We start from the raw sequence: 27252 nt of genomic DNA, 5'->3' as shown, positions 1-27252 counted from the left end.
CGGAGGGACCCTGGCTCCCGCCGCCCGCGACTCCTTCCCCACGCCGGGAGACCCGCGCCCCGGTTGTGTTCCGGAGGAGCAGAGCCGGCAGAGGAGTTACCGCCCGCGCCCCACCCACCTCCACGGACCCGCTGGGAAACCCCTCGGCAGCCGCAGCTGCGAGCGGGCAGCCCCGCCCCGCCCCGCCCCGCCCACAGCGCCTCTGCCGCCGCGGTGGGCGGTTCCTAAGAAAGAGGCCCCGCCCCCAGCGGGGGTGAGGGCGGGAGTTGGAGGGCGCTGCCACCCGCCTCAGGCCGAGTAGCGGAACGCCGAGCGAGCGGCTCTCTCGCTCTCTCTCTCTGTCTCGATGCGCTCGATGCTCGTGCCGACCCCTGGCCTCCCCATCTCCACTTCCGGCGGCGCGCGAGGCTGGAGGGAGCGGGACGGGCGCAGCGGCGGTTGGCGGAGGAGGACGGTTGGCCGCTGCCGCCGTGCCCCTCCTCCCCCGCCAAGCAGGTACGGGCGGCGGGGCGGGGCGGGGCCGGGCCGCCCCTCCCCCACGCACGGGGGGCGAGTGGGGAGGAGGCGGGGTCGCTTCCTGGGGAGCGTCACCCGGCGACAGGGGGCCATGGGCGCGACGGTGAGGAGCGCCGGGGCCCGGGGCTGGGTGGAGGCTGGTTCCGGCTGGCGGGAGGGTTTTGGCTGGTCCGAGGAGGCGGTGTCCCGCGGCGCTGGGCCCTCGGGGCCCGTGAGCAGCGAGACGTTCCCTTCCCCGGGGGGAGGGGCGAGGCACGGCGGCCTGTCGCGGCTGGGGAGCCTCAGCCCCAGCCCTGCCCCGGGGCCGCTGGCAGGTGCTTGGGCAAAGCCACGTCTGTCCTGGGCTCCGGGTGTGGCGTGGGCCAGCCCCCGGCAGCTCGGCTGGCAGAGGGCTGGGCGCAGGCGAGCGGGCAGGAAGGAAGCTTCGAGGATCACGCTGGTCCCTGTCCCCCTTCCCTCTTTTGCCTCCGGGGCGGGAGCCAGGTACCACCGCGCAAAGGATCTGCTCGGGTTTCCGATAAATGTACGTTTGTGGCCCTGTGACTCGGAGTATCCCTGTTACCGTGCCAGCTGCTGTCCTGCCACCAGGCATTTGTGGAATTGGCTCCAAAGGAAATGGATCTTGGCCAGGGCCAACGTGGAACTTGCCTTGCATGGCTCATGTGAGAGATTTTTCTGAGAGTGCTGAGGTGCTAGTTTCTGCCATACTGATGTCTTTAAAGGATGTTCTTCAGGGTTAAATAAAAAAGCCCCAGCTCCTTCATAATGTTTTTTCCATGCTTGGTAAAAGTCATTAACTTTTTGGGGGCCAAAGAAATTTTGCTTTTCTAGTTACTTGTTCATTTGCTTCCTTTTCATGTAATAATCACTCTGATTTACTTGTGTGCTAGGTTAAAATCTTGCTCTGCATGGGACTTTTTTTCAAAGGAGAAGGAACAAAAAGTCTTTGATCTAAAGAATGTGTTGTTTACATTTTTACATGCAGGAGAAAAAAAGGAGGGGAATGTGCTATTTTACACACGCTAGGACAGCTCTTAAGCCACTTGACTCTTCATAAAACAGATTTTTGCTGCATGTTTGTTCAAAAGGTGTATCAGTTTCTTGAGGGATTTTGGTGAGAGGAGGATGAATAGCATTTTTGATACTTAGAAAAATATCAGTTTGAGAAGTCACAGTGGACTTCAGAAGAGTTCTGTCACTGTTGGTAAAGAAATTTCTTGGTGGAGAGTGTATCAAATGGATATATACATTTACAGTTTCTTCAGTTGTTAAATAATATTTCTTGAACATGGTATTTTTTTGTTTCTTTTAGAACATAATAGAGAAAAAACAATTACTGTGCATAGTGTTATGGATGGCCTTGGGCGTGACTAGAGCTATCAGTGTTGTTTCTTACTACTTTAGTGGTAGACTCGGTAATCTACAAGAAATTAAATGGACAGACTGTAAAAACTGATGGTGTTCCTGAGGAAACATTTTCAACATAAATAGTTGAAAATCAGAAAAATTGTGTTAACTGTGGTATGGGTTAATGCCAGTAGGCAGCTTAGCACTAAACAGCCGCTTGCTCACTTCCCCCCCCTCCCAGAAGGAAGGGAGAAGAAGAGTAAAAGCAAGAAAACTTACTGGTTGAGATAAAAATTAAGTAGTGGAAGAAAAGTGGATGTGATGTATAGGTGATATAAAGGCAATCACTAAACCCCTTCCTCTCGCTTTTTATTGCTGAGCATGATGCTTTATAGCATGGAATACCTCTGGTTCAGGTTAGTTGTGCCCCCTCCCAACCTCTTGCACACACCCCAGTCCATTCACTGGGGAGGGGCAGAGGGACAAACAGAAAAGGCCTTGATGCTGTGCAAGCTCTGCTTAGCAATAGCTAAAACATTAGTGTGTTATCAGCATTGTTTGGTCACAAATCTAAAACACAGCACCCTACAAGCTGCTATGAAGAAAATTAACTCCATCCCAGCCAAACCCAATACATAAATACACTTGTTACTGTTTCTTCTTCCCTCTACATCTACTTCTTCTGATCCTAACACAGGTATTACACAAATAATATCTAAATTAGTGGCCAGAGTGGAAAATGTAGGTACAAAACTATGCATTATACAGTTCACTCCATTTTTGGACTCTTGAAGCACACATGACAGTACATGGCTGTGTCTTCTGCTGGACGTACATCATTGTCTGTGTTTCAGCTTAGGTGAAAAAGGAGGCTCACATTACTTCTGCAGCTCTTGCTGCTGCTGAGAAAGTGTGACATTAACAAATGCTGTGTGCCTATCAAGAGGAAGTGTACGCTGGACAGGAAAGATCTGAACAGGCACCAATGAAAATACAAGTTCAGCTAAGATGTCAGCAATGGATAGATTTCTAAATACATTGTCTTTTGTGGTGGGTTGACCCTGGCTGGATGCCAGGTGCCTGCCAAAGCCGCTCTATCACTCCCCCTCCTCAGCTGGACAGGGGAGAGAAAATATAATGAAAGGCTCGTGGGTCGAGATAAGGACAGGGAGATCACTCACCAATTACCATCACGGGCAAAACAGACTTGACTTGGGGAAAAATTAGTTTAATTTATTACTAGTCAAATCAGAGCAGGATAATGAGAAATAAAACTAAATCTTAAAACACCTTCCCTCCACCCCTCCCTTCTTCTCGGGCTTAACTTTACTCCTGATTCTCTATACCTCCTCCCCCCGATCGGCGCAGGGGGATGGGGAATGGGGGTTTGGGTCAGTTCATCACACGTTGTTTCTGCCGCTCCTTCCTCCTCAGGGGGAAGACTCCTCACACTCTTCCCCTGCTCCAGCGTGGGGTCCCTCCCACGGGCTGCAGTTCTCCATGAACTTCTCCAACATGAGTCCTTCCCACAGGCTGCAGTTCTTCATGAACTGCTCCAGCGTGGGTCCCATCCACGGTGTGCAGTCCTTCAGGAACAGACTGCTCCAGCGTGGGTCCCCTGCGGGGTCACAAGTCCTGCCAGCAAACCTGCTTCAGCGTGGGCTCCTCTCTCCACGGGGCCACGGGTCTGCAGGTTCTGCCGGGAGCCTGCCCCAGCGTGGGCTTCCCACTGGGTCACAGCCTCCTTTGGGCATCCACCTGCTCTGGCATGGGGTCCTCCATGGGCTGCAGGTGGATATCTGCTCCACCGTGGACGTCCATGGGCTGCAGGGGGACAGCCTGCCTCACCATGGTCTTCACCACGGGCTGCAGGGGAATCTGCTCTGGCGCCTGGAGCACCTCCTCCCCCTCCTTCTTCACTGACCTTGGTGTCTGCAGAGTTGTTCCTCTCACATCTTCTTACTCCTCTCTCTCTGGCTGCAACTGCAACTCCCCTGTAACTTCTTTTCCCTTTCTTATCCCAGAGGCGCTACCACTGTTGCTGATGGGCTCGGCCTTGGCCAGCGGCGGGCCCGTCCTGGAACCCGCTGGCATTGACTTTATCTGACATAGGGGAAGCTTCCAGCAGCCTCTCACAGAAGCCACCCCTGTAGCCCCGCCTGCTACCAAAACCTTGCCACGCAAACCCAATACATCTTTCCTTCATGGTGATTTGCTCCTTGGCCTTGAACTTGGGAGTCCTAACTTTGCATGCAATTCTTCTGGGGAGAGTAGTAATTCATATCCTGGTTTAGAGACCAAGTAAGGATAACCAAGTATCTTCCACGGGCACCTTTACTCTGCTTTCCATAGTGGTGGAATGCTATAAACACAGGACTAAAGGGGACTGCTCAGTCATCATGCCCAATCTTAACAGCTCTACATAATTGCTTTCATAAATTCACCTTGAAAACGGTTCAGTTGTTCCTTCTTTCATTTTTAGGCTACTCTAGAATACAGATAGTCTAGGGATGAAAAGGTAGTTTCTAGTAAAGTTTGTTCATGATCAGTTCATGCCCATTCGCTCTCGTTCTGCTGTCCTTAAAATTGGAATTATTTTTCCTCCTTAGTGGTAATCCCTGTGATACTTTTATTGAAAGCAAGTCTATTTTCTTTTCATCAGGGTTTTGCTCGGCTAGACGAGTTATGCTTTCATCTTATTTTAGTTCATAAGATGGGCAATCTATTCCTCCATCCTGATAACCTTTTTTGCAGTTGTTCTTTGAATCTGTCTTTGAGGGTGATTGGAACTCTGTATGATATTGTACGTGAAGGCTCACTAGTGCCTCATTGCCTGGCATTGGTACTTTTCTGTTTTTACCGAAGAGAGTCTACTTAAACTTTTTCCATTTTTTTTATGGCCACCTCATTTTGGGATTAACTAACAATCCACAAGGGTAAACTTTCTGCCTCTCGCTTTTTGTTTTCAGCTGAAGAGCTCTGAATTTAAACACAAATAATTATTATAGTCCCTAAACTCCTGTTATGGTCCCCAAGCTATTCTTTCAGAACTTTCATAGGAATCTTGTTCCAACCCTGATAGTAGGTTGTATCAAAAAAGGAAACATAACCACATTGCAGGTTTTATACTATTCCTTCATTTTTCGGCTCAACTTGTCATTTCTTATATTGTATAATAAATAACCAATGTCCGTGCAGATTACATTTACTACATTTATTACATGATCTAGGTTTTATATACTAGCACATTTTCCATTTAAAAGCAGTGGGAAAAGCATTTTTTGTACATGTGTGATGAGGAGAAGTATTTTTGAGCTGGGGAAAACAAACCACTAAATAGTTGAGACAAACAGAATTTAATTACTGACTGCTCGCTGAACTAGATGCTTACCTACACTTAAAAATCTTGGGACAACTGACTGCCCAGTGTGTTTATCTTGAGGCTGAAAAGAAAAAAGCCTCAAACATTATACTCTCTGCTGAGCTGGAGTAAAGAATTATTTGCCTCTCAATCTATTAAGCTGCTAAATTCCTTCTCCAGGCTTCAGTTATCCAATTTTGTTTTCTATTACATGTGGAAGTGGCTGCATGTGGTTAATATTAAAGGGATTGCCATACCATAGACCTCATCAGATAACCAATCTAATTTCTGAGACTGGCTTCTTATTTTCTTGTTTCCATCTTCATGTTCTTTTCCTCAGAAGTGTGTGAGAAAGAGGGCATAACTTCTTCCAGTTCAATGCTTGTAACCAGTCACAGGCTCAAATCTGTAGTTTTTAGCAAGGCTTCCAATGTAGTGGACTAGTCTGGTATATTTTGCTGTGAAAATGAAGTAAAGTAGAAAGAACCACAGTGCTTCAATACCAGTTTTTAGATTGTGATTTCATCATGGGGATCACTTCTCTCCCAAGCAGTCACTCCTGTGAGAACTGACATAAGAGGGCTAGTTTGAGCTATTGTGAAACTGAGGCTGGTTTTCTGTTGCTGGTGTTTTGGGGTTTGTTTGTTTGTTTGTTTTGTAGAGTATAGGAATACACATGAAGCTTTCATAAAGTGCTTTCATAAAGTGTTGTTGGCCTCTGATATTAACGGATGTTAACTTTGGACATCAAAAAAGAGAAATAAAATTTGTGAATAAAAACAATCCAGCAAAACTCTTAAACATTTGTATTTTCCATATAAATGTCACATTTGTTTACTGTTATTGTTGGAAGTCTGTATGTTGTGTCCTATCTGACTTTAGCATTTCTTTCAGCTTTCAGACAGAGGACACGCAGAAAGAGAAGAGCAGAAAGAAGATAACAATAGCACCGAATGCAGCGAACTAGGAATCATGGATCTGAAATTCACTTCATCAAGAAAACACATTTCCATCAGTGTACCTTCCAAATCTCAAACTATGTCTCCTCATATCAAATCAGTAGATGATGTTGTAGTTCTTGGCATGAATCTCAGCAAATTTAACAAACCTACTCAATTTTTCATCTGTGTTTCTGGAGTTTTTATGTTTTATCTAATCTATGGATATTTACAGGTAAATGCTATGAACTTGTGTCTTAGGCCAATTCTTCCTACCCCTTTTCTTTTTCAATAGCATAATAATGTAGTATGTATTTTAATATGTATAGACGTTTAAAATAGATATTGATTGTAAAGTCAAGCTTTCAGAATTCAGGAGAAGGAAGTAATTGTATAATATAAGATTCCGTTATAGTTCATGTGCCTACAAGGTTTGGTTCAGGTGGACTTTTGTAACTTGATCTTTTACTTCTGGGTGCAAGATATACCTTTCCATATTGTTTTGAATGTGTATTTTTTAAATGTGATTTCATAGTCTTCTGAAAACAAAGTGTAGAACCATCCAGACAGGCATGTAAGTCTTCATTGGTGAAACCTTCATGGTGAAACAGTTAGATCTCCTTGAGTTCCATGAGTGCTGTGCAGTAATAGTAGTCCATTGTTCTCTTTGCTCTCCCTTCAGGAGAGAGCTGAAACATGTACTATGGTTGGTTGTTAAGCAGAAGCATAATGTTTATGCTGTTCTGGTTAAAAATTTCTCTTCCTGCTAGCCTTTTCTCTTTTATCTTGAGCAGCTACATTTCTGTTCCTTTTTAAATTTTTTTTAAGTTCAGTGAATCTTCTCAATAAAGCAGTGATTTAAAAAGTTGATAATTAAAAATCACCATGTTTTCAATGCAGTTTTCAAAAACAGCTGAGAAGTTTGTTAAAATAAAGTTACTTGCAAAGAGTTAGACAAAGTTACCGGTAATTGAAAGCAGAATCTCAAAAAGGAAAACATTAGGTAGCCTTTTGTTTCTATAACTGACACATCTACATAATTCTTTATGCAGTGCATGTGTTTTTCCAAAATAAATTGCTCTGGTTTTAAATGTTCCTGCAGCCTGCAAATGTGTAAGCTCACAAGTGCTATTTCGTGTAGGCACTCAAAATACTAGGTGCACATTCCTAATTAGCAGTAAATACGTCTGTTAGAGAAAGTTTGTATTTAATTTATTGTGAGCTGTTTGTACATTCTGGATGAAAACAGTCTGCTGAAGTAAATGAACTGAAAATCAACTGAAAAGCAGACAGGAAACCATCTATAATTTGAGATAAATATTAATGGATCAAATGTATTCCCCTGATGAATTGATCCATTAATTTCAGTGGATTTACACCAGCAGTAAATTTTCTCATTGCATTTTTGAGAACCTAAATTGTCTTTTTCAATACTTTGCAAGTTACGTATGGCAGTTAAATTCTAGTTAATAACCAGCAGTTGCAAAGGGTAGATTTGCATGTACATGAAGGAAAAAAAAAATGTTGATTTTGTTTTGATTTATTATTTTGGTGTATGTATGTGACCTTGGTGGGTTTTTGTTTTTATAGGAATTGATATTTTCAGTGGAAGGTTTTAAACCTTTTGGTTGGTACCTCACTTTAGTGCAATTTGGATTTTATTCCATTTTTGGACTAATAGAATTGCAGTTGATTCAGGACAAAAGGAGAAGGTATGTGTTTTTCCAAGCATTTTACCCACTGTCCATCAAATTAGAAGCATTTGATATTTATGGTAAATTTAACTTCTGTTATGTGAATACTGTGAGGCATTGGTAGCAGTTCCACAGTTGAAAGAATGTGAATTTACTGGGTGATGTTAGAAAATGTCTTACAAGCACCCACTTAGATTTCAGACCTGTAAGTAGTCTTGTTGACTCTACTGTCACTTTGTCCTGCTTACAGAGCATATTCTATCCTTAAGGTAGCTGATACAGACCGACTCATGTATGTGTCACTTGGGATTGTCATGTGTAGAATAGGGCCAACTGCACTTCACAGCACTTGAAGCCTTCTGTCACTGAATACTTTTTCCTCAAACCTTGGCACCTCCTCACCAAGAGGTTCCTCTAACATGCTGTGCATCTTGGAGAGTGTCAGAGGTCTGCTCTCTATTTGCCATGTGGCTGTGTAGGTTTGCTTCAAAGGATGTGCTTAGGTTTTGGATTTTTCATTTAAGATAGTACTCATAACACCCTGCCACAAAATTATTCTGTGTTTTCACTGCAGTTGACCAAGGAGATTCTTGCTGTCTTGAATCCTACGGATATGGGGTAGTTTGATCTGACTCAGTGTGGCCATTCTATGGTTTCCTGCCCAACTACAGCCTCTACAAACTGTATATTGAGGCCCTCTGGAAGCTCGGATAGAGACTGTCGTGGTGTACATGAATTTTAAAATTGCTTTAAAGCATTATATCCTAGTTGAACGTATCTAGGGTTTGGTTTTGGTTTTTTTTTTTACCTGTAGTCAACCTTGGCTGATTTTGCATATACTGATTTGGGGTAATAGAATTCTTTTATAGCCAAACAACATAATTTTGATAAATTATTATTTTTATTTTAAACGCTGAGAGCTTATATTTCAAGTTATCTGACTTTTTGAGATGCATCAGATAATATTGCGTAGTTACCTTTTGGGTGTTCTGTAACTAGTATTTAGGTTTCGATTACCAAATAGTTGCTAATGCTTACAGAGCATGACCCTGTAAGTAAGTTATGTTGGAAATGTAGATCTTAAATACATTTTACATTTTATTTTCTATAAACTAGGCATCTTCTTGTAGACATTAAAAAAAACTATTTCCTAATTTTTAAGCAGAATTCCCTGTTTCTTAAATTTTAGTTTTTTTCTTGCATGCTTCAGAGTATGCCTACATCACATAATGAGTTATGGATAGGACAGGGTTACAGCAAGACATCTCCTTATGTTGCTTAACGTGGCTCTGAGCATGCATAAAAAATAGCTGAATATATGCACAACAATAACTGTAAAAAATCACAAAGTGAGCACAGCGATTGCTAAGAATTACTGTTGGATCATCTGTTGTCAGGTGATAATTTCATCAAATTGCAAACAATACATCTAAAAATGTTCAATGAGCCCCTCCGTTCATGATACCTGAATCACTTCTCTCTTAGTTCTGTTGAATTTTATAAAACAATAGTACTTTTTTCAACTTTCTTCATTCTAAAAATGTCAATGTTTACGTGAAAACTTCACCAAAAAAATTGACACAGTGACCATGACAGGACTAAGATTCAGGATATCTTGGTATACCAACCTTTTGTGTTTCCTTTGACAAATAACCTGAAGCCTTTGTCTTGATTCTTCTGTAAATAATATACCTTCTCAGAAGGAGGTTAAAGAATTACTGCTTGAATGCTTCATGAGCCATGAAGTTTTTATTGTCTTGTGTTTGAATGCTGTTTATTAGCCGTAATTGAAAGAAATGAAATTTGAAATCAGTCATTTATGTGCGTTTTTAAATTTCTATTACAGAATGAAATTCAGTGAGAAAGATGGTCAAGTTGTATTACAAACATATTCCTTTATCTAAATTTTCCAAGCTAAATCTCCTCTAGATGAGTCTGTAATACCAAGATTCGTATGTTTATATTTTATAGAATTCCTGGCAAAACCTACATGATAATAGCATTTTTAACAGTGGGAACTATGGGTTTGTCAAATACCTCTTTAGGATATCTGAATTACCCTACTCAAGTCATCTTCAAGTGCTGTAAGCTGATTCCAGTTATGATAGGCGGGGTTTTTATACAAGGTAAGTATTAGTCTTGCTATTAGATGATTTTTTTTGTTGTTTCTTTGGGAGGCAGTCATGTATGGAATCCTGTACTTTGTTAAATTCTACTGAGGCTCTTGGACAGAGAGGAACAGGGAGCATTTTTCCTATAGGAGGAAAAACATGAATTTCTGAAGCATCTTCTTAGAAAATGTACAAATACAATTAGATGAACAGAAAATGTGGGGAAAAAGAAGTTGTACGGGTCACTTGCAAAACTTCATTTTTATGGAGGCTTTCTTAACTTTTAAGTAATATAACTTTGTTTTCTAAACTGAATCACTTCATAAATGAGACATTTTCAATACTGAAATGGAAAACTTGAAATGGAGGAAAAAAAATAAAAATCCAGCCATTATTTGTGAAGAAATCCCCTACTCTTCTTCTTTGAAAAGTTTGATGCCTAAATTCCTAATTAAAATTCCTAGATTTTGATTAAACGTTTTATCAGAAGTACGCCCGACTTCATATGTCTTTGGCTAGTCCTGAAGTCATAGCTCATATGCCAAGAACAGAAAAAGGAATCTGGAGAACAACAGATAAAGACTGTATTTGTGCGAATAAACATAGTTAAGTATTTCTGGATTTAGAAGACTTAAGTATATTATAAAAGTTTCTATTTGTTCAATACACAAGGATTCATTAAGTCAGTAAAGCTCTGCATGGACAAGTGTTATGGAACAGAATCTAGAATGATACATTTGTTTCTGTAGTTAATTCTGGCCTTCTAGTTGCAATAGAAAGCTGAACTTTCAGAGGAGGTTACAAGTTTACATATGCACATGCGTGCACAGTACTTACCTTTTATTAGGAGTCATTTTGTATCATTTTAATGCAGAGAGACTGGCGTTCCCTTAAAGCTTCGTGAAACTTTATGGTGTGTTGTAGTAGTATTCTCAGAAGCTGTGATTTTACTTTTTATTATTTTTTTTTTTTAAATCTTCAGTTAAAATTTTCAGTTCAAAAAAAATCCCTTGGAAGCTTATATTGGAAGTACAGCTTCTGGGAAAGGAATATGTTATTTCAAGCAAGATACACTAACTCCTGCCTTTTCATTTCCCTACTCTCTACCCCTTTCACATCCCGTCTCTCCCAAACTAAAATACAATGTAGGGTTCTAAAAGTACCCAAATTGTCCTGGTTTCGGCTGGGATAGAGTTAATTTTCTTCCTAGTAGCTGGTATAGTGCTGTGTTTTGGATTTACTAGGAAAATAATGTTGATAACATACTGATGTTTTCAGTTGTTGCTAAGTAGTGTTTATACTGAGTCAAGGATTTTTCAGCTTCTCATGCTCAGCCAGCAAGAAGGCTGGAGGGGCACGAGAAGTTGGACACAGCCAGGACAGCTGACCCAAACTGGCCAAAGAGCTGTTCCATACCGTATGACATCATGCCCAGTATATAAACTGGAGGGAATTGGTTGGGAGGGGCGGATCGCTGCTCAGGAACTAACTGGGCATCGGTTGGCAAGTGGTGAGCAATTGCATTGTGCATCACTTGTTTTGTATATTCTAATTCTTTTAGTAGGACTATTGTCATTTTATTATTATTATTATTTTCCTTCCTTTCTGTCCTATTAAACTGTCTTTATCTCAACCCACGAGGTTTTTTTTTTTTTATTTTCTCCCCCATCCCACTGGGTGGGGGGAGTGAGTGAGTGCCTGCGTGGTGCTTAGTTGCCGGCTGGGGTTAAACCACGACACCAAATCATCTGTTAGTGTTTGGGAATGACTTTTCTCTAATCAATAAAGGCAGCCAAAATGTCTTGCATGAGGGAGAACTCTTAAGAAAACATCTAAGCTGTCCTGAAGTTGCTGAGATGGTGCTTTGTCAGGGAGGATGTGCTTATGTCATTGAGAATGTGCTTTAGGTCATTAGGAGTAAAACTAAACCTGACCACAAGAATCAGATATTATCTGTTAAGATCCTCCTCCATGTTAGGAAGTGCTGTTGTAGAAGAAACTGATTCCAGTCATGAAAGGCCAGAGCATTAAATCTTCTGCTTAAGTAAAAGAATGACATTGAAACAGTTTTTCTTTGCCTTCTAGTCTGCTAAACGGGATAAACATGAAATTCTGAGAGTGTTAACAGTCGATTCATGTTGTTTGTATTGCTTTTGTAGGAAAACGTTATAATATTGCAGATGTGTCTGCTGCCCTATGTATGAGTCTTGGATTAATATGGTTTACTTTAGCTGACAGCACAGTTGCACCAAACTTCAACTTGACAGGTAAAGATGTATTATATTTTAGAGTTTAACAAAATGCTTGTTTTTTCCTACAATAAGCGTTCCATAGAAATTCTGAGAGTTCTTGGTGGAGTGCCTTTAGGTATCATATGGAAAATGCAGGTTTCATTGTAGCTTTGCACCAGCAGAACTATATCTGTAGCAGAAGAGGCCTTTATTCTAAGTGTTAGTTTTTAGTTTCTTAAGATTTCTGGAAATTCCACCCTTTAGGTTGAAATGTCTCATGCTTGTTCTCAAGAAATACTTACTTCCCAGTAGATATGTTAAAATAAATATGATAAAATTCAGTTTGACCATTTTAAAACTTCAAAAGATTGGTTGTCTTTTCTAGTTAAACCTTTAAGTCTTTTTCCATTTCAGAACCATTTACTTTATATTAATTGATGGTCTCAGATTTGCTGTAGTTCTTAGTTGGAGTGCCCACGTTCTAACGTTTCTATACTGTGTAAATTCAGAAGCAAAGAAACAATTTTACCGTGCTTAGATTTAAAAACTTAGTTGAATTTCTTTCTCAAATGACAAGGGAGAACTGGTTATTCATAAAATCCATGTTATTTATTTGGCCAGTGTTTGGATTAATACTGAACCTTGAAAAACTTTTGAATATTCAACTTTTAGTGTATTCTTTTGAAATTCTGAGATGAGTTACAACAACTGTTATGACAGACATTCAGTGTGAAACTTTTATTTCGTAATAGTGGAGGCACTGATTCAGAAGTTTTGTTCCTAAAAATAATAATAAATTCTCAGTTTTAAGGAAAAGACTTTTTGTCCTCACAAAATATTATTTCATCTAGTGTTAGTAATGATCAATTTGTGATGTTGTCTAAACTGTATATATCTTTTGCCTTGCTCATAAATTAATTCTCATGCCTTTTAATGTAATTTTAGTGCTACTGGTAGTGGAAGAAATTACAAAAATCGGTGAATTATATAGCCTGCTCTGCATTTAATGTGTTTATGTGTCATGTAACTGGGTGGCTACTTGAAAAAAATGTATTTTGAGTACAGTATGACGTTGCTAAGCATGTAATTATATTCTAGTGTTTCTGATGTATAGATATATGTTACCATCACAGCTGTTTTTGACTATAGCCTCTAAGTGCATTCACATATTAATATGTTCCTTTTGTAAAATTTGAATTGTTTTAAATACGTGCTATGACTTAATTCTGAAAAGATTTGGGAAGTTGATTCTTCAACTGAATGGGACAAGGTAAAGTGCAGCACATGTAGCAAAGTCCTGACGCCCTCAAAGATCTACAAAACACAAGATAAAAAGTTTTAAATGTCTTCAGAGAATAAACAGGGTTGTCTTTCAATATTAATTTATTTTGAACACTTCAGACAAGTCTGTATATATTGAAGCTTAGAGCACTACCATTTGGAGGAAGTTAGTTCTGTGAAAATAGAATATAGAACTAGAATTCAAAAGTCTGGATCTCCCCTTAGGAACGTGATTCGAAATTCTCCTGCTCACCTTCTGAGAAGGTTCTTTCTGTATTTCTCTATTGCCTCTTGCCTGTTTTGTTTTATTCCCATGTCACTTAATTTAACCAGAAGAAACTTTTCGTAACGGGAAAGGTAGAGTTTTTCCATTTCTTGGATGAATTATGGAGATAGATGGTCCCTTCCTTCAAGAAATGTACTGATTTTTGATATGGCAGAAATACATAGCTGCCGAAGTGTAAAACCAGTGATAAGAATTATTAAAAGCTTTGCTTACTCTGCAAAATGGCATATTCTTTTGAATAATTAGACTTTTCTTGATGTAAATCACAGAATAAGAACTGAAAGCGGAGAGGCAGAATTTAATTTTCTATCTTCATAGAGTATCTTCAAAGAAATAACAAAGTATTTAAGGATATTAAAACTTTCAAAAACATAAACAGCAAATTAAATGTTAAACTTCAGAATTACTGTTTTCTAAAGTTGCAGTTTTATGTAACTGCCTACTTACTGTCCCATAAATTCCTGAGTTTGTTCCAGTGACTTATGCACATTTATGTAGAACTGTTTCCATGCAAACTAGAGTGATTCTAGCATGATTTCATAGAACTTTTACTAACTTTAGAACAAAGCTGTTTACATTTCACAGTTCTAAGAGAGCAAAACTATGCTGTGAAGTTAAACAAAACACATAACCTTTGTTGTCTGATGCAAATACTAAAAATGGAGCATAAGCAGACATAAAATACTATCTGGATGAACAATTTTACAAGTCCTTTTTTCTTTTCTGCCCCCCCCCCCCCCCCCTTGAAATCTAATCTCAGTATTGCTGGGCCAAAAAAGGAATCTACACAGATTTTGTTTACACATGAAAGAGGTCAGCCAAGAAAACAGAAACTCTCTTCTGCCAGAACAGGTACATATTCGTAACTAAGGAAGAAGTATACTTTCCAAGATGGAGTTAGTGCTAAGAGCTCAAAGTATCTCCTAGCATTATCAAATTGGAGAGGTAGTGGTAGATATCCTAAATAGCTCTGAATAATAGATACAGGACTTCCAAAAGAGAAACCAGAAGAGAAGGGTGTGCAGAAGGAGACAGTCTTGAAACATTGGTGCTGTGGGAACTTCCACTGTTCTGGCCTTAGAGGTGTAAGTGGAAATTAACTATTTTCAGTGAAGACACAGAAAAAATATCAATTGCATGCAAATGCTTCTACTCTAGACGGTTTGTACAGGTGCAGTTTAGTCTTTTGCAGACTGAGGTGTTTTGTCCTTCGCTTCACTGTTGTTAAGATGATATTACTTGGTTAGATACCTCTACTGTGTCTTCCAATCTTATGTATGGCAGGCTTCTAAAATGTGGAGTATTAAAGAGATCTTAATGGGCAGGTAAATTCCAAACAACTCGCTGGTCTAACACATTTGCATGGTGGGAATTGCAAGTGTGAGAATGTATTGTTGAGGAACTTATGTAAATATCCAATAGCTTATAAGTGCATAAGCAGTGTTAATATTTTAATGACTTCAAGCATCACATTAATAGCGTAAAATACAATGTGATGTAGTGTTTCAGTCAAGTCTGTTGGTGCAAGAACTCCAGGTTTAATTTCTTCCAGAACTAATTTAGGAGTAGCTCTTCCAATCATTTTTAATCATTCTTTACATACTACATAGTGTTACTGGTCTCGTTCATGGTTTTGCTGCCGCTGCTCGGCAGGTGCAGCGCTGTCACAATGAATGGAACAGTTCTTCTCTTCATACTCCAATCTGTGTACGTATGTAATATTAACATTTGTCTTGTCCCTACATTTCTCCTTTCCACGCGCACTTCCACTTCAGATTCCAGGTAACCTTTTCATCTTAATCCAGTACTGAACCCATGCATTTGTCTGATGATGTGCCTGGGCCATTAAGCACTGCTGGAACAAGCATGATAGAGAACACAGATGGAGACATACTTAGTCACTTTACAGAAGTGATCTGCAGCAAGGCTGTTGCTGAGCTGGAGGTGTTATTATACCTTTGGACCAGAGCTGAATCCATGTAGTTAATGTATCTATACTGTGGTCTTTAGCATAACCAATATTATTCAGGTTTTCGTGCCATTTCCATTGACTCATACCTTTTCCAATGCCTGATAACTTTGAATAAAGAAGAGTCTTCTTCTGTTGCTTCAGTTGCATAAGTCTAGCCTGGGAAAGGAAACAGTTCCCACACTAAAAACGCTGGTTTGGAAGTTCCCATATATCCAGAAGTTTGCCAAGGAGATGCCACTTTAAACTTCATTGGTCTTAAAAATGTTCAGTCTTTCAATTCTGAAGATCCTAGGAGCTGGGTTGGTTTTTTTTCTCTGTCAGGAGCTTATACTGCATTTGGTCCATCAGAATGCCTATTTTGAGACCTTTGATAGTAAGAACATAAGAAAATACAACACTGCTTGTTTCTAGTCTTCCACTCCTCATTCTTCCCTGACACAATGTTTTAAGGAACCAAGACTAGAGCAGACAGTAAACATGATTTTGATGACTGGTATCTTCTGTAATGTTGTATACTTGGGAAAAGTGGTATTTCAACCTATGTGCATCATTAAATACAACAGTTGTTACAGTCATGAAAGAATCGAAGTTTGGAGGTTGGGTAATGAATTGTGATTGGCATGGATAAAGAGTTACTAATTTTTGTTACTGGAAAGCTGATTACATTATTGACTGTGTAGTGACTTGTTGTGAACAAATATGGTAACCTAAAACCATGGGGTTTGTACCTGAACAGTAGGTTTTTTTAAAATTAATATTTCAGTAATGAAAGATTTCCACTGTGAATCCTCTTGCATGTACATCGAACATTTCTATTTGCCTTTGTCAGGAAAAAATAATCTCGTGTTAACTACTCGAGTATGTTCTCTGGTTATTTATCTTCAGTAAAAATACCTAAATAAATGCAATTGACATTCTTTCACTCTTGTTACTACAAAAACCACAGCTGGCTTCTTTATAGCAATGTCCAGATGTTCCTGTCGAGCTTAAAGACACATGGTGCTCAGGGGTTAACTGGTGGAGGGAGTGGGGGTGGACATTGCTTTATAGTGGTATAATGAAATAGTTTTGCTGACATTTAGAATATGATGGGGGGGGGGTATTACTGTTTTTCTATTCCTGAGATGATTTTTTTTTCAGGATAAGTACAGAGTGGTTTTTGTCACTACTCTGCTGATAAATATTCTGAACAGATTTTTGTTTGTTTTTTTTCTTATATTAGGTGTGGTCCTAATATCCCTTGCCCTCTGCGCAGATGCAGTTATAGGAAATGTACAGGAAAAAGCTATGAAGTTGCACAATGGTTCTAATTCAGAAATGGTAAATATCAGATTTGCAATTTTAAAAGAACATGTTCTATCATATACAAGGCATACAATGACAATACATGAAACTTAATCTGTTTTTCTCTTGCATCTGTAAAGAAGAGCTCTTGGTGTGCTATTCTTAGGGTTTTATGTTTGTTTGTTTGGGGGCTTTTGCTGGTTTTTTGCCTTTTTTTTTTTTTTAACCTTTCAGGGGTGCTGCTTTCTGTGTGCAACTTCAAATGTGTATTGCAGCTACAGAAACACTCATTTCTAGCAACAATTTCTTTGTCTGCCCTGCAGGCCTCAAATCAACGGAATGTTTTCTGTATGATCATGCACTTAATCTCTGAAAAATATATACTGTTCTTCTGGTATAGATGAGCATGTGTTACATGGAACACATTGCTTTTCTTAGTTGCTAGACTTCCAATTCTAGAGTGTGCTAGCATTTGAGAGGCAGCCTTTTCCGAAGCTTTTGAAATCAGTAAAACTCTTACTTTCAGAATGGGTGAATATGTGTGTTCCTGATTCAGTGAAACACGTAATTTTGAAAAAGTCTTGCTCAGTATTTTTTATATACTTATTTGGAACGTGGATTATCTGTTTGTATGGTCAGACTTTTCTTTCTTTTTAGACAAAACTTATGTTTGAATTTGGCATCTTTTTCTCTAAAGTCAAGTAAATCCAAGAAAATCTTTTATTAGACATTATTTGGATGTGCCACAAGTAAAAAATTATTGAAATTTAATTTGCATATTTGGCATGTATTTGACATTTAACTGGAAAATCTAGTTTCTCATTTATGAGAATAGCTTCATAAATGGAGAAAAAATTAGTTAGAAGGAAGCTTCATTTAAGGCTGAAAGTGATTTAGGTTGGCTCAAGAAGTTTAAGCTGCAAGTTCCTGGAAACTGGAAGAATACACCTGAAAAGTGTCACTGTATTCTTGTTTTTATTTTTGTACTTTTTCTTAGTATTCACTGCTGACTGCTGCTGGGGGCAGAGAGTTTAGCTACATGGACCTCACCTGACCCAGTGCAGTCTTCTGTAGCTGTAATCTCTGAAATCCAAAGCAAAGTACAATCTGTAACTGTTTTCTGGCCCGCTTTGCATCTTGCCAACAGCCATCTGACAGTTGTTAACTGCCTTACCTACCTACCTATCTCCAGAACTTTGCTTTTTATTCTGCATTAGTCTGACAAATGTTGGTCTTCGTATTGTACACTCATACTACTTCTAGAGAATCAGTGTAGTGATTAAGGATATAAAGGTTTTATTTGTTTGAGGCCTAGAGATTACGCTTCAGGATTTTGTTCAGAGAATTCAGTGCAGAAGTACAAGCAGAATTTCAGAAATCCTTTTTCTAGGCTTGAGACTGTGGGTAAAAATTTAAGAGGTCTTCTGAATCGGAGATCATGTTTAATGGACAGTGATCTGGAAATAAAATTGAATAGTAAAGGAACCTGTCATCCACAGGATCTCTGTTTCATTGCCCAATTTGGAACTTGCCCTGGATTAAACAATTATGAAAAGAGGAAAGATGTCTTGCAGCTGAAATAGTAACCACTGCTCTGGAAGGTTATACCTGATTTTGTGTGTGATTCTAAGGAAGTGACTTATATCACACTGCCTAACAAGGAACTAGCCATGTGGTGCTCATTCCTGGTTGTGAAAAGTGAGGTCTTTGGGTAGTTTGGTAGTGTCCTGGTTTCAGCTGGCATAGAGTTGATTTTCTTCTTAGTTCAGGATTTTTCAGTTTGCCATGCTCTGCCAGCAAGCAGGTGTACAGGAAGCTGGGAGGGAGCACAGCCAGGACAGCTGACCCGAACTAGCCAAAGGGATATTCCATACCATAGAACATCATGCTCAGTATATAAATGGTGGGGAGTTAGCCGAGAGGGGCAGATCGCTGCTCGGGCATCGGTCAGTGGGTGGTGAGCAATTGCACTGTGCATCACTGGGGTTTTTTTTCCTTTTTTTCCCCTCTTCTTTTTTTTTGGTTATATTCCTTTTCATTACTATCATTATTATTATTATATTTCATTATTATTATTGTTAGTATTATATTTTACTTTAGTTATTAAACCATTCTTCTCTCAACCCATGAGTTTTATCTTCTTTCTGATTCTCCTCCCCATCCCACTGGGAGCCAGGGGGGAATGAGGGAGCGGCTGCGTGGTGCTTAGCTGCTGACTGGGGTTAAACCATGACAGGGAGAAAAGCTGGATGCAGAGGCAAATGAAGAACTAGAGACAAACTTGTGTGTTTATAAACACTGTAAAATAAGAGCTCTGAAGATCAGGTCATTGTTTTTTAAGAGTTTGAAAACAGTTCTGCTCTTGAAATGTATATTCATCCTCCTTTATTGTAGAGCAGTGATGTGTTCTGTTGTCTCATGGCATTGTTATCAATTGTTAATAGATTTATTTTTGCAAATAATTGAGATAGTATAACAAGAAAACAATTGATGAAACCTGTGTCAAAAGAAGTAGGCCTGTAATTGACACCGAGGTTTGAAAGTGTAGTAGATCCACGTGTTCTAGCTAGTAACATGTAGAATAGTTCTGTTCACCATCTCCCTTTTTCACAAGAAAAGGCCACTAAATGTGCCCAAACAGCTGAATGCCTCCCACGGCATGGGAGATGTATGGATGGGCAGTTCCAGCTTCTATTGTTGCTTCTACATGGGAAAAGGATAGGATGAAGATTCTTTTGTTGCTGTATGAACCTATGAGTTAAATAAGGGTACAGACAAAATTAAAACTTACCTGTTTGCTGAGTATAGTCTATTCTGAGTACTGAACTAGGCCAGAGCTGGTCATATTTGAAAATCTTGTATCCTGTAACCATAATGCAGGTGCGCTATGTACGTGAACTGGAGTGACACAGGTGAAACTTATGTGACACTTCTGGCAGTTCATGGTAATTATGTGCTACCCTTTGCACATTTAATGTAATATGGATCTTTACTGTGCAGGATAAGTAGGAGAAAATGAAATACGTTTAATGTATTATTCATACTATTAAATTACATAGTTGTGCGAAGTTTTGTTTAGGCTGTGAAATCCTGAATTTGAAGGATTTACCACAGTCAACATTGACCTCAGGATATTATTAACTGACTAGCTTACAAAACTTTTTTTATGTAGTTGTGGATAGGAAGAATGCCTCTAATACTTTTCACTACATCAGCTATTACAGAAATCCTAGTAAAAATATTTTCAAACACTGCAAATACAAATCTGAGAAGTTGAACATATTAATAGGGCCAAGCATTTGAAAGTGTTTAATTTTGTCCTTTTGTATAGTATCACCTGGTAATTATTTTCTCTTAAACTATTCTAGGTTTTGTATTCCTATTCAATAGGTTTTGTGTATATTTTATTTGGATTAACATGCACTAGTGGATTAAGCCCTGCAGTAACATTTTGCTCAAAGGTAGGTTTAAAGATTTCCTTTTTTCTATGAAGAGCCTCATTGGAAAACATTGCTCTGTATGGTTTAGAAAATCTCACCACTTCTCTAAAGTTATATTTTCGTCATGTAAACTGGTTAACTTGTATTAAGTTAACTTGCTTGTAACAAGCAAGTTGCTACAATCTTTGACGTATAAGATAGGGTAATGTTTTAAAAAACAAAACAAAATCACAGGACCAGACTTATGAGCTTATAATTCCATTATTATTTTTCCATTATTTAACTAAAATTAAATAAGGATCTTCGCATGAATGCATTGTTGAACAGCTTATTATTGCTCAAGCAGTTGATTAAAGTCTGTAGTTTTATGTCATTTTGCAATACCTCAGGGTTTGTTTTACATTTTCCTAACAGGCTTTTTTTGTTGTTGTTGCAGCATCCAGTTCAGACTTACGGTTATGCATTCCTTTTCTCCCTGACTGGGTATTTTGGCATATCCTTTGTTCTAGCTTTGATTAAAATCTTTGGTGCCCTTCTGGCTGTAACAGGTATGAACAAATGATATCTTTACTGCTTTTGGTATAAAAACATAAAGTAATCTTATTCTATTATTTAGGACAGAGCTTTTGAGAATTGTTCTTACTCTGGCTTTTTTTGTGTTCTTTGTGCTGACTGATCATGGTTTGTGTAGCATGGATCTTCACTAGTAGTATGTGTTTGAGAGATTCCTGTTTTTTTCTGTGCCACAGTTTCAACCTTGAAGAGCCCGTTAAGTAATCTTGTGCGTATAGCCTGTGCTGTGTTTTAATGCAGAAACAACACTGTTCTAAACAGAGGAATTGCAGTGGAAATGTATAGCAAGGTGTAAGGAAAAGACAGGTATTATTTGAAACACGGAAGGAAAAGTAAGGATGTTCCAGTAAGGCATAGTAGGCAGTGTCATAGTCTCTAAGCACAGAATTTCTGGAGATTTCCAACAAATGGTATTGCTAGAAAAACTATGAAGAACTCTCCTGAAGCTTCTGAATGTCCATACACTCTCAGTGGAATGCTGCTGTAGCAGTGTTAAGTGTACACTCGAAACTCAGTTCACAAAGAACTCAAGTGGAACAAATGCTGACTTTTGTGATGGTCTCCTCAGTTCTTTTTATTAAACTGAAGGGAATAAAGGGTGTGTATTAGTTTTGGAAGTCAGGATTTGAGCTAAACAAACTTCCGGTGGGCTGTGTAACAGCTGCTGTATTATCTCTAAATTGTAACTTGTGTATTCACGGGACAGGTACAAGCCTATTGTTAACGACAGAAGCAGACTGTCTAGTCTTTCAGATCTTCTTCTAGACTTCCAATGTAATTGTCCCATAAAAAATGGAAGCAGTCATGTTTTCTGTTGAATGCTTAGGACAGCTTATGACTATATCAACCATGTCAGAAGAAACAAATATAAAGAACTCTGATCAGTAATATATTGAAAAGATTTGGGCCACTCACTGGTGTGTCTGCTAGCCATACGTGAATGTAGAACAGTGTAAGTCCCTAAAGTATGTCAAAAGTTACTGGAATCCTCTTCAGGCTAAGAAAGTCACCATATGCCATCTTGTCTGCTCCTGTGATAGTTCATGCACAAATAAAATGTTTCTATGATGTGGTGTTCTCACCTAATAATATAATAATTTCCTAGCAATAAATGCAAGTCAGACCTATCTGCACTGACATGCTCCAGGTATGTGTCCAGATGGATGAGGAAAAGGAGGACATGAAGCAAGAGGCAGTCACAACCATTATAGATTTTCAACCTTTATAGATATTCAGACTTGACTCTTATCCCTATGCAACTGGACATATTCTTCATGTTGAGTAATCAGTCATCTGGAAAAATCATGTGGAGAGATTGAAATCCTACTAGCTGAGATTGGCTCTCTATGAATGAGGAAGCCACTGAGCACCATGAGTCTCAGCACTGAGCTGGGAATGTCATCTGGTTATGCTTGGTCTTTACTAATGCATTGGCTGATGTGTGCCTTAGAAATAATGAAAAGTATTAAAACTAAACATATTCTGTGTGGAAGGACAACTGTATGGCTTCAGAGAAGATAGTGTGTTCGGAGCCTGTTGATACTTTGTCTACCTGAGATCCTTAATAGAAGAAGCAGTATAGAATATGATTAAATCAAAGGAATCACTAGTAAGATGCGACAGAAATTGTGGCTCAGAAATTATTTGTACTAGTTTATTGTGGCTTGCATCTGTATTTGTGAGGCCATGGCATATTTTAGTATGCGGCATTACCTGAGTATGGCAAAGCTAGCTACAGCCAAATGACATAGCTGTATTACAAGTGAATGCTTTTAACCTGTATTATTATGAGTTTGTAAAAGTGAAGTGACTGAAGTGTTTATGTATCAGAATATCCTCAGCTGTTGGAATAAGGGGAAATGACCCTGCCATTCATTTTAGCAGCAGTTAATTGTAACGTTAACATTTTTTTATATATCTAACAACACTAAAGGAAAAGTCTGACATTTGATCATTTTTCGTCATCTTCCTGTACACCTGTTTTCAGGCTGTCCCTAAAATTATTACTCTTCACTATATGCAACTGCTATAGAATGTAAAATTGTTTATCTGTAGAAAATTGTTGCTTCCAAACTTAAAATGTAACTTGAGTGTATTTTTCAAAAATCTGTCATTGCCTATTTAGCTTCTTCTATCATTTCTATAGTTATTACAGTAGTCTATCAAGAACAGTTACACCAGGCTCGTTCCTTCTTCAGGTTACCTTTTCTTAAAACTACCAGCATTAGTCACAAGGGCCTGGGGCGGCGAAGGTGTAGCAAGACGCAATGGAGCTACTTTCCTCTCTTCCCTCTACCCCTAAAAGCTGGTTTCTGTCAGGTGATGCTCTACTTCATTCGCAGTAGTGGAGAGGAAAAGAGAAACAGTTGTTTTCTGACCTGAGGATTGCATGCTCTGCTTTCCTATTATTTCCTCTGCAGCACTTCTGTTTCTCATTTGTTTTTAACAAAGTTCAGTACATCTCCTGACTGGAAATTGGCCCAGATGAGAGGGTTTGTTCATGTATTAAAATAGCTCTTTAAACAAAAAAAGTCTTACTGTGCTAAAAAATGTTTTAAAATGCTGTGGAATAGCAGACCCTTCCCAGGTTTTCTTATGCCTGACCTTGACAATCCTAACACTTCAGCCCTTTCTGTCTTGCCTGTAGCAATGTGAAAATGTTTATTGTGCCTTGGAAGAACACCACATTCATTACTGTCCCTCCCACCCCCCATCCACCCTCCCCCTTCTTGAGGGGGAGTGGGGTGAAAGAGTTTAATGAAAATTGTATTTCTATTAGCAGAATGAGAAATTATCAGACTTAATTGGGAAAAAGAAGAAAAGGCACTTAATTTAGAAGGAAATGGTTACATAAATATTTTAATTAATAACTGATTTGAAAGAACAGAAATAATCGTAATAAGTAATTTAACCATTTTTTAAATTATTCATCTGTAAACTGTTTTCTAATTAAAACTCAATTTTCTTTTTCATTCCTCTTTAATTTTTCATGTAATAGAAAATCATTTTATTTGTTGCGCATAAATTTCTTAAAATGTAAAGAAAATTGTTACTAAAAAGTTGAGATTGGGCCAGATAAAGCAATGGTGACGGCTGTTTCTTCCACTACAAAACACTCTTTTAAGTAAATATTTGTTTGTGGGGGAGGGTTGGGGAGAATGAAACTTGCTTTACTAGCCACAACAGCATGAAAATACATCAGTAGTCATTGGTTCCCTTTGTCAGTATGTTACAGTAAGACTAATGTGGATGCAATTATACAAGTAAGGCTTTCCAGTATGGTATAGTAAGAAGTACTTGATGGTAAGCAAAATATTTTCTGTTAATAAAAACCATAGTTTTCTTTAGGTGCAGACGATTGTACTGGGGTCTTTCTTAAGTGAGAAGCCTGCACTGTCATATAGAATAACACCTTCTCAGGCCCTTAACCTCCATAGCTAAACATGTACACCTGGATGCATTGTTACTTTTTTTTTTTTAAACATTTTCTATAACTTTTACTCATTTACTGACTTTATTTCAGTGATAAACTATATAGATTTCCCAGTACACAGTTTGCTAGCAACACTGTATTCTTGTTCATAGCAGATAGCATCGAAATTGTTCAAATAATTGTTGGAACTATAGTTGATTTGAGAGTAACCCAAACAGATAGTTTACTTCCATTTTGGTAACAGGATTGTGCCAACTCTTTTTACTACCTTGATTCTTTCTAGTCATGAGATCACATGTAGAAGAGGTCTCTTAATGGTTTTGATGAATACTTTCTAATGCAATTGTTGAAGTCAGACTTCCTTGGTCTCTTAGGTTTCTAACCAAAATTGTATTTCTCTGCGCTGTTAGGTAAATTTTCAGTAACTTCAAAAGAATGGCAAGATGATGATCCCACTCCACTTAAAAGTAAAGCCAAAACCGCTGAACTGTAATAACATGACGTGGAAATGGCAAGAGATTTGGTGTATCCAAATAGTGATGCCACTTTTTTCTGCTTTAACAGATTAGTTTATACCATCAGTTAGTTGCAAGGATTGTTTGTTGCTTTCAGCTGTTGTGAATTTATTAAATAGCAAGTCTTGTTCTGGAGGTTTCTCTGCTGCAGATACTGTGACTGGAGCTGATACTACTTACGCAGTGTACTTGTTTCAGTGTATGGTTCTAGCGCTATTTTGCACTGGACTGGTGCATCTGCAGTCTGTGTTTGCACCAAGGATGATCATCGTTTTAGCCAGACACTTAATTATGTAATGAGGTTATCTGCTAATATGGAAGCCTATATTATGTTCTTTTGCTGTAACTGAATTCTTAAAGAAGTAAATATTTGTTTTCCTTTGCAGTAACAACAGGAAGAAAAGCAATGACCATTGTGCTTTCTTTTTTGTTCTTTGCAAAGCCATTCACATTACAGTAAGTATAGTTTTAAATGGGTTTTTATATATTTTTAAAAAATCATGTTCTTGATCATGGAAATATAACAACAGTAATTAATCATATTCCAGCTTTAATGCTTTTCGTTTTGTATCTTTTACGAATGTTGGCAATCTGCTGTAAATATTGACTGGCTTGTTGATGCTAATCATGCAAGAGAAAATAGTTTCCATTTTTCTAAAGGTCTGGAAGACAAACTATTCCATGTGTTGGCAATTTTTGTTGTTGTAAGAAAAATGTTATATAATATCTAGTGCTTATGATACTTAATAAATTGTTTGGGTACTTTCTCTGTGGAGGAAGATTTGGCTAAAGGAAGGCATTTTCTCCTTTATGGTATTGTTTCCCCTTTTATGAGCTCAGGTGTGAGTTCTTAGCTAGCCCTTTTAAATAACTGCAAGCTTCTATTATCTTGATACATTCAATTGCAAGGTTTTTGAGCTGGAGTTTCTTCCCTTTTTTTTTAATTTCAAGGAAGAGCTTACATTGAAAAATGCAGCTAAGTTGCTACATTGATCCTAATTGCTTCTGGTTTGAAACAAAATAGTATTCAATTTTATTGCTATGTATAAATTTATTTGAGATTTAAGAACAAAGCTTACAGCCAAATGCCCAAATGGAATTTACTCCAGCTAAAAATCTTGAGGCTTAAAATAATGGAGAGCTGAAACAAAAATGTGCTTACATTGGAAAGTATGGATATAAGGCACTGAGTGAGAACACATTTTGGATCAGTAATAGAGAGTATAGCTCATAACCGTAGGAAGGAAAAACATACTGAAACCCCTCAGGACTACTTTATTCATGTGAGAAAGAACAGCTGCTGTTTAGTTATTATTTAAATACAAATGTACCTTAATAAGCTCTCCAGCCAGGATGGGAAAAGGAAGGGTGGAAGGATAGTAATAATAAAGATTCAAGCAAACTCTTTCTCAGAGTCCACTAATTTGTGCGGGTTTTTTTTTTCCTTAAACTCTTCTCCCCTTAATGTAGGGTCTTTATTTTTATTTAATCCACAAATATTGGTATGTAATCGCTACAGATAAAGTGCTAATGGTAACTTTTTTTCTCCCTCCCCTTTAGGTACGTGTGGTCAGGCTTACTGGTTGTCCTTGGTATATTTCTTAATGTTTACAGTAAGAATATGGATAAAATCAAACTGCCTTCACTGCATGGTCTTTGGAAAAAAAGTGTGGAAGAAAGAAAAACAAGGACGTTGTCACAAACTGTATAGAACAAGGACATTGTCACAAACTGTATAGACAGTGGTTTATGCCTTGTCTAGACTATGACTTACTATTATTATTTTATTGGAACAGTCTTCAACTGATTCACTTTCCAAAGGGAACATTGTTAAAACCAAAGGAGCTGAAGGCATATTGTCTGCTTGCAGATTGCTATAAGTGCACATTTTTGTGAGCCCTTTCTTCAGAGCACTTGAATTCATCGTAAAAGGTGGTGTAGACCATTGTCAGATGGCATTATCAGGCAATGAAGGACAGCAGCTCCTGGCAAACTGCTGAGAAGCTGCACTCCAAGTGGGACGCAGTAGAAGACTAATTTGGGCATTTTAATAATATCGGCCATGTGGCTGATCTGAGATTAGTGGTTCTTTGTTAATTGTCTAGGCGGGGTAATTTAAATGTAATACTGTATTAACATTTAATGGAACCTAATCAGCAACTGATTGACCAAATTGCGATTTTAAAGGTGGAAGGTTTAGAATATGGTATGTTGTCACTCTTTTTCATTTTAAATAAAAATGTTGGGGTTTTTTTAAGTTATTGATTAGA

The 27252-nt window shown here is 38.5% G+C and overlaps 1 protein-coding gene across 3 annotated transcripts; it reads left to right on the top strand.

Moving 5' to 3' along the window:
* The first annotated feature begins 459 nt into the window (after window positions 1-459).
* Window positions 460-27252, top strand: SLC35B3 (solute carrier family 35 member B3). Of its 3 annotated transcripts, none has more exons than XM_050892698.1 (10): window positions 460-495; window positions 6119-6397; window positions 7753-7874; window positions 9828-9982; window positions 12127-12234; window positions 16960-17057; window positions 20390-20482; window positions 20898-21009; window positions 25369-25438; window positions 26543-27252. In XM_050892698.1, the coding sequence occupies exons 2-10, from the start codon at window positions 6197-6199 to the stop codon at window positions 26691-26693; spliced, it is 1110 nt and encodes a 369-aa protein (XP_050748655.1). In that variant the 5' UTR covers window positions 460-495; window positions 6119-6196; the 3' UTR covers window positions 26694-27252. The 3 variants fall into 3 exon arrangements, with proteins under 3 accessions (XP_050748655.1, XP_050748653.1, XP_050748654.1); XM_050892696.1 differs by lacking the exon at window positions 460-495 and adding an exon at window positions 1122-1178; XM_050892697.1 differs by lacking the exons at window positions 460-495; window positions 20390-20482 and adding an exon at window positions 1122-1178.

This window comes from Gymnogyps californianus, chromosome 2 (genome assembly GCF_018139145.2).
Source record: "Gymnogyps californianus isolate 813 chromosome 2, ASM1813914v2, whole genome shotgun sequence".
Taxonomy (NCBI): Eukaryota; Metazoa; Chordata; class Aves; order Accipitriformes; family Cathartidae; genus Gymnogyps; species Gymnogyps californianus.
Note: the sequence above shows the minus strand (reverse complement) of the source record. Positions and strands in the feature narration are given on the sequence as shown.

Excerpts from the sequence above, each read along its gene's own strand:
- SLC35B3 (XM_050892696.1), top strand. Across the intron at positions 7,875-9,827 it reads ATTCAGGACAAAAGGAGAAG|AATTCCTGGCAAAACCTACA; the intron begins GTATGTGTTTTT and ends TATATTTTATAG. Across the intron at positions 12,235-16,959 it reads ACCAAACTTCAACTTGACAG|GTGTGGTCCTAATATCCCTT; the intron begins GTAAAGATGTAT and ends TTCTTATATTAG.